The sequence below is a fragment of the Trichoderma harzianum genome (genome assembly GCF_003025095.1).
Source record: "Trichoderma harzianum CBS 226.95 unplaced genomic scaffold M431scaffold_28, whole genome shotgun sequence".
Classification (NCBI taxonomy): domain Eukaryota; kingdom Fungi; phylum Ascomycota; class Sordariomycetes; order Hypocreales; family Hypocreaceae; genus Trichoderma; species Trichoderma harzianum.
The window spans coordinates 233,467-245,639 of NW_020209276.1; the positions used below are offsets into that span (position 1 = coordinate 233,467).

General features: G+C 48.2%; 7 protein-coding genes across 7 annotated transcripts; 4 read left to right on the forward strand and 3 right to left on the reverse strand.

Annotated features, from left to right (window-relative positions):
• The first annotated feature begins 31 nt into the window (after positions 1-31).
• On the forward strand, positions 32-2,685 carry M431DRAFT_334093 (hypothetical protein). The gene has a single exon (XM_024914375.1). It carries the CDS (start codon positions 303-305, stop codon positions 2,556-2,558), a length of 2,256 nt encoding a protein of 751 aa, XP_024767865.1. The 5' UTR covers positions 32-302; the 3' UTR covers positions 2,559-2,685.
• A 127-nt stretch (positions 2,686-2,812) lies between these two features.
• On the reverse strand, positions 2,813-4,036 carry M431DRAFT_487969 (hypothetical protein; the record flags this gene model as incomplete). The annotated part of the gene is made up of 1 exon (XM_024916519.1): positions 2,813-4,036. The coding sequence occupies one exon, from the start codon at positions 4,034-4,036 to the stop codon at positions 2,813-2,815; it is 1,224 nt and encodes a 407-aa protein (XP_024767866.1).
• Positions 4,037-4,994: 958 nt separating this feature from the next.
• On the forward strand, positions 4,995-7,273 carry M431DRAFT_100589 (hypothetical protein; the record flags this gene model as incomplete). The annotated part of the gene is made up of 2 exons (XM_024911227.1): positions 4,995-5,937; positions 6,000-7,273. The coding sequence occupies 2 exons, from the start codon at positions 4,995-4,997 to the stop codon at positions 7,271-7,273; spliced, it is 2,217 nt and encodes a 738-aa protein (XP_024767867.1).
• A 1,529-nt stretch (positions 7,274-8,802) lies between these two features.
• Positions 8,803-9,550, forward strand: M431DRAFT_513934 (hypothetical protein). Its single transcript, XM_024920123.1, has 3 exons — positions 8,803-8,849; positions 8,909-9,186; positions 9,214-9,550. The coding sequence occupies exons 2-3, from the start codon at positions 9,178-9,180 to the stop codon at positions 9,469-9,471; spliced, it is 267 nt and encodes an 88-aa protein (XP_024767868.1). The 5' UTR covers positions 8,803-8,849; positions 8,909-9,177; the 3' UTR covers positions 9,472-9,550.
• Positions 9,551-9,874: 324 nt separating this feature from the next.
• Positions 9,875-10,111, reverse strand: M431DRAFT_100727 (hypothetical protein; the record flags this gene model as incomplete). Its single annotated transcript, XM_024911246.1, has 1 exon — positions 9,875-10,111. A coding segment is annotated over one exon (237 nt), but the record flags the coding sequence as incomplete, so codon positions are not given.
• Positions 10,112-11,352: 1,241 nt separating this feature from the next.
• On the reverse strand, positions 11,353-11,880 carry M431DRAFT_513935 (hypothetical protein). The gene is made up of 4 exons (XM_024920124.1): positions 11,802-11,880; positions 11,628-11,755; positions 11,493-11,575; positions 11,353-11,440 (listed from the first exon to the last, which is right to left on the reverse strand). The coding sequence occupies exons 2-4, from the start codon at positions 11,676-11,678 to the stop codon at positions 11,410-11,412; spliced, it is 165 nt and encodes a 54-aa protein (XP_024767870.1). The 5' UTR covers positions 11,679-11,755; positions 11,802-11,880; the 3' UTR covers positions 11,353-11,409.
• Positions 11,758-12,156, forward strand: M431DRAFT_11176 (hypothetical protein; the record flags this gene model as incomplete). The annotated part of the gene is made up of 2 exons (XM_024911806.1): positions 11,758-12,042; positions 12,093-12,156. Coding segments are annotated over 2 exons (349 nt in total), but the record flags the coding sequence as incomplete, so codon positions are not given.
• Between the last annotated feature and the right edge of the window lie 17 nt (positions 12,157-12,173).

Sequence of the window (12,173 nt, forward strand, 5' to 3'; positions counted from 1 at the left end):
TGCGTGAGCCGCAAGATGCCGTGAATCTGCAAAAGTTGTATGTTGGATCGTGTGTTGTTTAGCCAGCGCGTCTTCCAGGTACTGCGATCAACAATTCTCCCGTTTTGGCATAACGTGGTGTTGGTAACCCCGCCATCCACATCTGGGCTAGCGTCAACGTCGAAACAAGTCAATCGATAAGATAACAATGCTGATAGCTGAAGCTCCAGATTTTTTTTTTCTTAGTAGAGATACTTTGTCCCAGACGTTGTTTTCATCACAGCCAAAGTATTGTTGCAATTGTTTTCGCAGCAACAATCACCATGGCGCCCCCTACGAATGATCGCAAGCGCAGAAGGTCAGACGGTGAAACTTCTGCTGCCCCGAAAACTCAAGATCCAGATGGTGGAATTTCGCGGACTCCCAAGAAAGCAAAGACTGACGATCGACGATCCATCTTTGTCCGGTCATTGCCCCCCAACGTTACGAACGAGAGCCTTGCAGACTTCTTCTCGCAATATTTCCCGGTCAAGCATGCTACTGTAGTTATTGATCAGAAAACGAAGGAGTCAAGAGGATTTGGTTTTGTCTCGTTTGCTGATGCCGACGACGCCAAGGACGCCAAGGAGGCATTGGACAAGAAAGAATGGGATGGCCGGCGCATTCGAATCGAAGTCGCGGAACCTAGACAGCGAAAAGATGATCCCGATTCAGAAGATGCAGGCAAGAAGCAGGGCAAGGGTAGAGAAGCGTACCAGCCACCACCCACCAAGCTGATTATTCGAAATCTGCCGTGGAGCATCAAGACATCTGAACAGCTTTCAAAGCTATTCATCAGCTATGGCAAAGTCAAATTTGCCGATCTGCCACAAAACAAGGGAAAATTGAAGGGTTTCGGTTTCGTCACACTCAGGGGACGCCCGAACGCAGAAAAGGCCCTCGAGGCTGTCAACGGCAAAGTCATTGACGGTCGAACCTTGGCCGTCGACTGGGCTGTTGATAAGCAGACCTGGGACAAGCAACAAACTGTAGAAGGTGATGGAAAGGAGGCCAAGGAGACTGAGGATGAAGATGATAAACCAACTGCCAAGGAGAAGGAGGTTGGAGCTGATGGTGAAGTCAAGAATCGTGATGACCAGCTACAATCAGATCTTGCAAACTTTATGAAAAACTACATGGGAAACATGGAAAACGAAGATGATGAAGACGAGGAGCAAGACGACGAGGATGAGGATGAAGACGATGAAGACATGAAGCTGTTGGACGAGGAGGAGGATGAGGAGGAAAAGGAGCCCGAGAAGCCAAAGCGTGAGCTGATGACGGACAATTCTGCCACCGTTTTCGTTCGAAATCTGCCGTTTACAGCTACAGATGAGCAGCTGAAATCTTTCTTTGGCCACTTCGGCAGTGTTCGATATGCCAGAGTTGTCATGGATAAGGCCACCGAAAGGCCGGCCGGCACAGGCTTTGTTTGCTTCGTTGATGCTGCCGACGCAAAGACTTGCTTAATCGGTGCTCCCCGCCGCGCACAACCGACCGCGGGAGGTGTTAAGCACTCTATTCTTCAAGATGAAAACGCTGATCCTACCGGTAAATACACGCTCGATGGCCGAGTCCTGCAGGTGGCCCAAGCTGTGGGCAAGAATGAGGCCGCCAACTTGGCAGAAAACTCTCTCGCCGCGCGAAGGCAAAAGGACAAGCGCCGATTGTACCTCCTATCAGAAGGCCAGCTCGGCGCGGGCTCTCCTCTGCGCGGCCTCTTGAGCGACGCTGAAGTTCGGATGAGACAGGCTAGCGCAGCGCAGCGCAAGAAACTTGTGGAGAAGAACCCCATGTTGCACATCAGCATGACCCGTCTTGCTCTTCGAAACATTCCCAACGATATTGGTGCCAAGGATCTGAAAGAGCTGGCTAGAAAGGCCGTCGTCGGTTTTGCCAAGGATGTCAAGGAAGGACGCCGACAGCCGCTTTCCAAGGAAGAGAATGCCAGAGATGGCAAGGATGCCAAGGACAAGGAGAAGGACCGCAAGCTCAAGCGCAAGGGTATTGTCAAGCAAGCCAAGATTGTGTTTGAGGACAACAAGGGATCCAAGGTGTCTGAGGCCAGTGGAGCTGGTAAGAGCCGTGGCTACGGGTTCATTGAGTACACATCTCACCGCTGGGCTTTGATGGGACTGAGATACTTAAACGGTCTCGAGCTGGACGGAAACAATGGCAGGAAGCAGCGCTTGATTGTTGAATTTGCCATTGAGAACGCACAGGTTGTGAAGCGACGACAGGATGCCGAGAATGCCTCCAGAGCGCCCAAGACAAAGGGCAATGAAGAGGCTGATGCCTCTGAGTCTGAGGAGGATGAAGAGGAAGAGGAGGCCCCTGCGTCAAAGAAGAAGCAAAAGGGCAAGAAGAACAGGGGAAACATGAACAAGGGCCCCAAAGTGAAGAAGCCTGCCAAGGAAGACGACGGGGAGAAAGAAAAGGAGAAGAAACCGGTAGACGGAAAAGAGGCGATTCAGCAGAAGCTGATTGCGCGGAAGAGGCTGATGCGCAAGAAGAAGGCGGGATCAAGAGGAAAAGCATAATTGTTGGGTGTCTATTTATAATATCCAATGGCATGATTTGTTTCTTTGTTGTACATGGTTAATTTTCTGTTTGCACGGGCTATAATGGATTTGAAGATGATTCGTGTTTAGACGTGGTAGTGGGTTCAAAAAATGTCAATTTGGCTGAGGCTATGTGCTTTTGTTCAAGAATGGTGATTCCGCCCAAGTAAAAATACACTACGAATTTTGAGCTGAGAAGGTGTGGAAAAGAAAGAAAATGTCAAGCAGGGCCATTATTTCCAAAACCATCCCGACTTCTTGTCCTGAGTCTGCGGTTCTTCTGCATCTGTGTCTGCTCGCTCGATGACGTTGGTATCATTATTTCTTCCCGCCTCATTTTTCTGCATGTTATCCGCCGGACGCATAGTAAAGTGTGTTTCGGTTCCGATTTCATTACCATTCTTATCGTATGTCTTCTTCGTCACCGTCGTAGTCAAGTAGCCGAAGCTGTTGACCTTTTCCTCTCTTGTTACAACTTCCTTATTTCCGTTGCCATATACCTTTTCTTCACTTGTATTGGATGATGGCGAAGCTGAGATATCAGTGGACACGGGTTTGTTGTCCGTGATGGTCTTGATGAATGTGTCCCACGTCTTGTGGCCCTCTGCAAAGGTCGAGCCAAGAGAGGAGAAGAGGTCATCAAAGTGATCGGGAAGGCGCTTCTGGTGGTGGTCACCATGGTCATCTTGGTGTGACTTATTACGGCCATGGAAACTATCGTCTAGCTGCTTGAATGTCTGGCGCACTTCATCGAAGAAACTGGTACCGTTGGTCTGGTTCTGGCCATTAGATTGCTCACTTGCAGCCACACTGTTCCATACTTCAGCTGCCTTCCGATCGAGCTCTTCGTGAAGCTTAGACCAGTCGTTCCAATTTGAGTTGGGGAATTCAGGTTCGGCGTCGTCTCCCCATATACCAAAGTTTCGAGGTTGGAAGTACAGCTCTTCCCGAGTGGGTCGTCTAAGCAAACCTTGAGATTCTAGCCTTCGAAGCCAGAACCAGGTAGGCTCGCCATTGGAAAACATTTGCCGCAGCAGCAGCCTCTGCTTGTACCTGGACTTGATATCAGGCAGAGGGTGTCCCTGAGAAACGGCGAGCAAGTCTTCAAACGCATCTTCGAATGTGAAGACGGACGAGTCGCATTGCGGTGGCAGGTCATTCGGGACGGGCTGTCTGAGGTGGCGCAAATTGGTTGGCGAATAAGCCCATGATGCGACTGAGACGGTGTCTAGAGCCGGTGGGCGAGACTCTAAGCTGTCCATTGTGACTGGAGCAAGGGGCGCTGGCTGGTTAGAGCTGTCAGAAATAGGCGTATCCGGTGATTTGGAGGTTGACAGATCAGATTGACTGTCTGCTGGCAATTGTGGCTGGTGGGGTTGGAGGAGGGAGTGAAAGGCCGAGTCCACGTGCTGCTTGAATCGAACAAAGACGTTTAGAGGATCGCCGTCGCGGGGCATTCCGAAGACATTGACGGTGTTTTGTCTGTGAGGGATGAGGATGAGGATGAGGATTGAGACAGACAAAGGGAAGGGAGATGAAGAAGAAGTTGGGTGATGGTGATAAGAAGATGATACAGTGTCTTATCGAGAGACACAGCGGAAGTCTCATGACCTGAGGAGCTAGCCCCAGCTTTTGGATTTTGGCATATGATGTAACGGGAGTGTCCGTCATAGTAAGTACCTGACAGCACTAAATTGCGTGCATATGTACGCACTCAAGACGTGGCTGGTACGGTTGTGGCGGTGCAGCTGCGTGTGCTTTGTGCTGGTGCTTGAATTGCCTGTACTTGGTCAATGTCACCGCCCTGCGTAGAATGTAACCTTTCGGCGGCTTTCAAGGTGTTATTGAAAGCATTTAAACACACTCTTTGTAGCAGACAAGCTTGATATGAAAGAGGCAGGAATATTACTATAAATAACCTAATAATTAAGCATAGACAGATATAAATAATTATGTTGTGTATTTACATCAATGAGCAATTGTCTTCTTTTATGCTGTCTTTTGTTCTACTGTCTTAGTTACTTTGAACCGTTCAGAAATTTTGTCTTCAGTGATGACATAGCGTGGGGGTACGTACCTCCCGTCATCTGCATCTGCAGGCGGAAATTCGGCGCCAAGCCCGCGACAGCAATAATGATGCGTGACTGTTGGACCGCATTTTTGAACCGCTTCATTCATGTCCAGCTCAGCCTCTGCATCAGCCTCTGTTAAAAAGATCATGATCCTCGTCCCTTCCGACTGTCGCTGCTCTTCGCCCCGATGATACCTTGTCAGGCAATCTGCCGCGGCTTCTGGCGAGTGTAGTTTCGCTTTCGCGTTTCTCCACCAATCTCCGATCCTACCGTCATTTGCTTCTTCATCCCCCCCTTTGCCGCCTTGCTTCGTCCTCAGACACATTCTCACTTGGCGGCGACGATGGGACCCGATTTCACAGAGTCGACTCTGCCGACGTGGACGAGCGTATTCACAGCACCGACAGCGACAAGCACAAGCAGCCTGGGAGCCGGAGACAGCCCGGGTCGAGACGACGACGACGATGCCCTGCAGCGGTGGTCGTCCCTGATTGGCATCATCACGGCCATTGTCGGCAACGTGCTGATTGCACTTGCTCTCAACGTCCAGAGATATGCGCACACACGCCTGCACAAGGAGCGCAAGAGGCTAAAACAAGAGGCTCGGGCAGCCTTGAAGCGAGCGCATAGCAGTAGCAGCAATGGGAGCACGCAGGTCGGCGTCTACGGCACCATCATCAGCGACGATACAGGAGATCATTACCAAAATGGCCGTTCAAGTACAAACGGGAACGGCCACGACAGAGGGCTGTACGATGACCCCTCGGACGACGAGCACGATTTCGCCGAAGACGAGCCCCTGATGGCCTCGTTTCAGTCCAGCGCAACGACGGCAAGCTCCGACACCGATACCAAATCAGACAAAAAACCATCCTCAAACTATCTAAAATCGCCATACTGGTGGCTCGGCCAGATCTTGATAACGTTGGGAGAAGCAGGCAATTTCCTAGCGTATGGCTTTGCGCCGGCCTCCATCGTCTCGCCTCTCGGAGTGGTTGCGCTGGTATCCAACTGCATCATTGCACCCGCCATGTTTCACGAAAAGTTTAGAGTTCGCGATTTCTGGGGCGTTGTCATTGCCGTTTCTGGCGTTGTCACCGTCGTTTTGAGTGCGAACCAAGAGGAGACGAAGCTGAATCCCCATGATGTCTGGGGAGCAATCACCACGATGGAATTCGAAATTTACCTTGGCGTTACGACGTTTCTCATCATCGTGCTCATGTGGGCTAGCAGAATATATGGCAAACGCACCATCCTGATTGACCTCGGCCTTGTTGGCCTCTTTGGTGAGTTGTTCATGCTGCCACTTACCACTTACATGGATCTCATACTGATTCGTACCTTGCAGGTGGATATACGGCCTTGGCCACCAAAGGTGTATCATCGATGCTCTCCACCAGCTTTGTGGGGGCTTTCACAACGCCTGTAACATATGCCCTCGTATTTATCCTACTGTCGACTGCCATTATGCAGATTCGCTACGTCAACAAAGCTCTCTCCCGCTTCGATTCAACTCAAGTCATTCCTATTCAGTTCGTCATGTTCACACTGTGTGTCATCATCGGCAGCGCAGTGTTGTATCGCGATTTCGAAAAGACGAACAAGAAGCAGGCTGCCAAGTTTGTTGGTGGCTGTCTTCTCACATTCTTTGGTGTCTTTCTCATTACTAGCGGGAGAGAACACAGAGATGATGACGAGGATATGCTCTCCGAGACGGACGGCATCGAAGAAACCATTGGGCTTACGCAGCACGACGGTAGCGCCTCATCCTCTGCACTTCCTCAACCACAGTATGACCAGCGGCGCCTCAGCGTGCCAACTCCCAAAACACCCTCTCGCCGTTCTAGTAGAATGTCGCGAGTGAGCTTCGCCGACAGAGTCAAGTCAGATTCGCCTCATGGCGCCCATGAACCCCCCTCAACGCATTATTTCGAATCAGCACATTCTCCAGCGCATCTCAGCGGCGACGAAGCACATGTTCTTGTAAATAACCCATGGCAAGGCCTGTGGGTGAGCCCAGATCCCCCTCGAGGCACTCGCACAGTATCAGCGGAATCCGTCCTCACAAGGTCTGGATTGGGTTCAACGCCTGTACAACCACATCCTCTCTCATCTTTCAAGGAGCCTCAGGTGACTCTATCACATTCCACCGATCGACCCGTAACACCTCGGGCGGCACATAGTTCCAAATCGGCCAATCACCGATCACGACCATTTATTTCTCCCTCACCTTTTTCTTCCACCGTCACCACAGCAGTCAAGGATGTCATACTTCGGGAAAACGACAGTCCAGAGGCGACTGCATCTTCTCTACGACGCATACGATCTAGCATTCGAGCGAGTCTATTCTTTAATAGCGACGACGAGGATGCTCTCATACCCGAGCGCATCGCGGAAGAGCCCATCATTCCTTACTCAGACGACAATCTACCTCAAGCACTAGGCCATGAAGATGCTGGGCCAAGCACAGACGCGAAAGTCTCAAGGGGGAGGGCGAGAAGTCTGAGCGACACGATTGGAGAGTTTTTCCGACCTAAAAAGCAGAAGAAGGCCGAGACGGCCGAAGAAGACGAACATTTATTAGATGGCGACGACGAGCAGCAATCAAGTCGCAGTCCATAATTTTAATAGTTAAACACAAATAACTCTCTTTGGGGGCTGGGCGGGTTTACAGTCTTTACATATTAATATTCAACGCGCATTTCACTACTCATATCTTGGTTTTGAAGATAGTTGTTCAAAAGATTCCTTTTTTTTTTTTTTTTCGGCGGCAGAACGTTGCATCCATAGTGGCGGCGTTATTTTTGGCATCACGAGGGAGGGAGAAAAGCGGCTCGTATGAATGAATGAATGAATGAGGCGGGGGAGGGCATTAGTCAGTCGGATCTGGTTTTGCGTGTGTTTTGTTTTGTTTTGTTTTGTTTTGTTTGCTTTTTGCGTTAGTTTCTTATTATTTGATGATAGTAAAATGAATATATGGCTGTGTTGGTTAGGCGAGATGAGTTGGGATGGGGTCAGCCCCTTTTGGTCTCCTTTTTTTTCTTGTATGATGAGATGCCGCAGGTGAAGTTTTATAAGATGTTTTGGGCTCTACGAAATCAACTAGAAGCCAAGTATCGTCCATTTCCAATAGCGGTAATTCTCTGTGATATCCTCATGTGCGACTTCCGATGTGTCTTTGATCTCATCAACATGTTCTGTCTTGTGCATTATCGTATCATCCGGTGCATTCATTTTGGGGGTTATAATTTTCCAACCGTCGCCTAGCTCACGTAAATATGTAAATGTCTCTGTATCTGATACACGAGGCGCATTTTCCGCTGTTGATGTGTGTGGATAAGATATTTGTTGGGCTAATTCTTTATGGTAAGAAAGTTGGATGATAGAAAGAGATCCTTCGAGGTGAGGGATTACAACTCGGTTTTGTTCACAACTTATGAACACTGTTCGGTATTGCGGGGGAAGCCATACGAGCCTTTTCCCGTTAAATTTGATCCAAGTGTTCCCTGACTCTAACTCGTAAGATTTTGCTTCTTTGAAACGTATCATGTTGCTGGTCTCGCCTGCGAGTTCTTGGTCCCCTTCCGTTTGTAATACAACTCGGATACCCTCAATTTGGTCGCTTATACTCTTCTCGGGCGATAAATCGACAATTAAGCAGCTTTTTTCAATGATGTGACGAACCGGGTCCTATAGGCTCTATAGGTTAACTGTTTCCAAGGGACAAACCTTAGAGTGGTTCTATGGTTTATGTTGGCGGAGGCGATCAGGTCGGTAACAGGCAATCTTATCACCAGCTAGTTAATACAAATAAGAATAAATGTCTATGTTCCAATCTAATTATATTATAAACGCTGTAATAACAACTGGCTATTTAAGTATTCTAATGAGTAATATAAAGTAAACTTATATATCCAGTTGTGTATTCTGAAGTTAAGTGGAATCGCTTATGATCTTAATCAATTTGTTCCTGCGTTAATTAGAATCGACGTTGATTTCTATCGACCGCTTCCTGATTGGCTGCGCGGCCCGACGTTAATCCAGGAGTGCCTACCCTATAGGCCCCTTGTCGCAACCATAAGAGCTAGGTCGTAACACGATTCTCCCCCTCCTGTTAGTCTTATCCCCAAGACCAGGTGATCTAGCATATAAGTATCCACACCTCCTACTTGTAGGTGTTTTTCTTGTTCTGTTACCTGTTCGTCGCCAAAATGACTTTCCGCGTTTAAAAATCTGCTAACTCGGCTAATATAAAAGGAAAGAAGAAGAAACTTAATAGGAGTGTAGTACTTACTGCTTTTATATTATTACAATCCGTTGAGATAAAACCCTGCTTCTATTGCAAAAAGAAGGGATCCTAGTGTTTAGCTTCCGAGGTCAACTTAAGTTACTACTTAAAGTGTATTAAGGATTATAAATCTTATTGTAAGGCGTTTCTTACACCTCAACAATTATTACGTATTTCCCGTTAGCGCGACTAGCTTAACAGTAAGGTCGAAGCCATCGAAGAGGAAATCGCAAATCTTATGGCTAAAGTTATTTGTCTTCGGAAATAACGTAAGGAATGGTCTAAAAAGGCAGCGTGTACGGTGTCCCGGGGTATCGACAATTTAGCGGAGCTGGAGCAGTTGGAGCAGAAGGAGCGTAAGGCAGAGGCCGCTCTTCAGGCTGCTACAACGCAGTCGGCAGAGGGTTCTTCCAAGGTCGTCCCCGCTTCTTTAGAATCAGTAGATTATTTAGGGATGTTGTCGATGGATCCTAAGCTAGCACAATCCCTAGGCTTTAATAGAGTTTTTCCACCAGCGCTATTAAGTTCTTAAGATGCTCAATAGGTTCCCATGTTTCTTCTTTTTCTTTCCCTTTTTCCTATTATACCCTATAGCGTCGTTTACCATCTTCTCCTGTTTTTATTACATCAATGTCTTTTACCTTATATTCTTCTTCTTCTCCTTTAACGATGATTTCGTCCTAGATAAATCTTCCAGTTTCTTCGTCAATTTGTGCTTTTTCTAGCAGGGAGATGTAAAATATCGGATGTATATGTTTTCCTCGTTTTTCCTATCGTTCTGGAAGTTTAAGTTCATAGTTTACTTCTCCGATTTTTCTTAAAATTTTATAAGGTCTAAGTTTCTTAAAATTAAGTTTGTCGCTTAGCCTGTTTATTTTGATGTTTACTTGCTTATTTCCTCGTGTGTGTCGGTGGAGCCAGACTATGTCCCCTTCCTAAAGGGTTGGTCCTTTAATCCTGTTTTTGTCTGCGTATTTAATTATCCTTTGTCGGATGAATTTAAGTTGTCGTCGCAGTTCGTCGTGTAATTCGATTATGTCTTCTGCCTTGATTATGGCTTTTTCAATATCTTCCCCTTGCCTTAGCGGTCGGTAGGCTTCGGGTTTGAATCTATAGTTTAGGAAGAACGGTGATTTCCCAGTTGATTCTGATTCCGTGCTGTTGTAAGCGAGTTATGCGACGGGGAGGAGTTCTACCCAGTCGTTTTACTCGAAATTAATGTAACAGCGTAGATAGGTCTTAATTATTTGGTTAATCCTTTCCGTCTGTCCGTCTGTCTGTAGGTGGTAGGCTGTGCTGGCCTTGTGATTCGTTCCTAATCTGGCTGTGAGTGCTTTCCAGAATTTGGATACGAATGTGTTTCCTCTGTCGGAGATCATGTCCCCCGGCAGTCCATGGTTGCTTGTGACGTATCTTATTATTACATAAGCTAATTCTTCTGTATTGCTGGCTTCCTTGAATAGTATAAAGTAGGCTATTTTCGTAAGTCTGTTAACTACTATGAAGATACTGTCGTAGAGTACCCTTATGACTGGTTCTCTTGAAGAAGGTAGTTTAGTAATTAGGTTAAATAAGATCAATTCCTATGGTCGCTGTAGTACAGGTAGTGGTTGTAGCTGTCCGTAGGGTTTATACTTGGAGCTTTTGGCTCGTCCGTATATCATATATTCTAATATAACCTTCTGTACCTATTTCTTAATACCTTTAAATTTAAAGTATCGTGTGATTTATTGTATGGTTTTTCTGATTCCACGGTGTCTGTTAAGTTTATGTGCGTAGACTGATTTCACTACTTTGTGTCAGAAGCCGGGTTCGTGGAAGAGAGTGAAGAGGGATAAGGGATGATCACAGGTAGCTACACAGCGAATACGCAAGCTTAGGGTAGCGAAGTGACTGTATTTATCTCTGCCTTCCTTAACTCCTTCCCTAGATTTTAGGTCTTTTATAGTGTTGTTGCTAAGCTAAGGGCTTCGCAACCCTTAGCTCGCGCCCCCGTAACGTGGCCGGTGCGCGGCCGTTGCGCGACCGCGCCCTCTTTAGATNGGCTCTGACATGTTGCCCTTCCTTCCGAGGCGCCGCCCCGGTGCCTTTGACGATATTCCTTTTCCAACCTCGTGACCGATCCCCTTTGTCAAAGGTGTCGCCTGTGCAAGAGCCTCAACGTGGTTCAAGCTTCGTGCTCGCTTTGTCCTCGCTGTGAACGTGTTGCTATTTTGGGCCCTCCCTTTGTACTCCTGAGGATAAATATAGACAGGAAGTTGAACGTAGTGACAGTTCCGTGATGCTTCTTTGTCGCCTTTGTGACCCAGAGCGGCCGATGCTTCTTCGCAGGGAACAAAGGGGCGAAAGGGGATATAAACCCACCAGAATTCCGATGTAGCAAGGGCAAAGCATCATTGATCTTACCTTCAATCACCCTCGCCTTCGCCGCCTAAATCCTGCGTTATGTCAATTTACTCGCCCAGTATCCTTACGAAGGCCGACTTCTCAGGGGCGGTCCGGTGCNTTTGACTCCTTTCCCTCGTATCGGCCCCGTAACTAACCCGTGGATAGAGCCGTTCCTTGTCGTCGTTGCCTAGGTCATATGTGCAAATGGACAGCTGGGAGTCAACCTCTGCTTTGCACAGATGCAACAAGTTCGTTATCGCAACCCTTCTACGTCGAGTCCTCTTCTAATTCGCCTCCTAGATGCCAGCCCCAAGTGCGCAGTATGTGCCCACAAGAGCTGTGGGAAAACATNTGTTCCCGTTCAAGCCCAATATCGTCAGGCCGCGCGGTTGTTGTCAGACGCGCTTCAGCAAGCCCAACCAGACCCGGTATGTCGTTACTCCTTCGTTGCGATTATTATTCTGACTCGCAGCAGGCTGTTATTGGTCCGCTGCAACAGCAGTGTAAGAAAGCTCTTCGCGGCGCCGATGATACGCCTGCGACTCCAGCGGCAGTCGCTGCTGCGGCGATCGCAGCAATTGCTACTCCCGGGGTATCAGGCGCTACCCTGGCTCGCCGTCGGGCGCGGGCTCGTAATATCACTGATGCGAAGACGCGGTTGGATATTGCGAATTCTCTGGAGTCGATGAACACTATGCTCTCCGTCTTCTTTTCGGTATGTTTCCTTAGCCTTCGTGGTGTTCTCGTTACTGATCCGTCTCCTAGGAGCGGCTTAAGAGCCTTAAGGGTTGCTCGGCTAATAACCTTCCTGCCGTGCCGGCTCGCGAGGGTAAGGCGACTTGGACT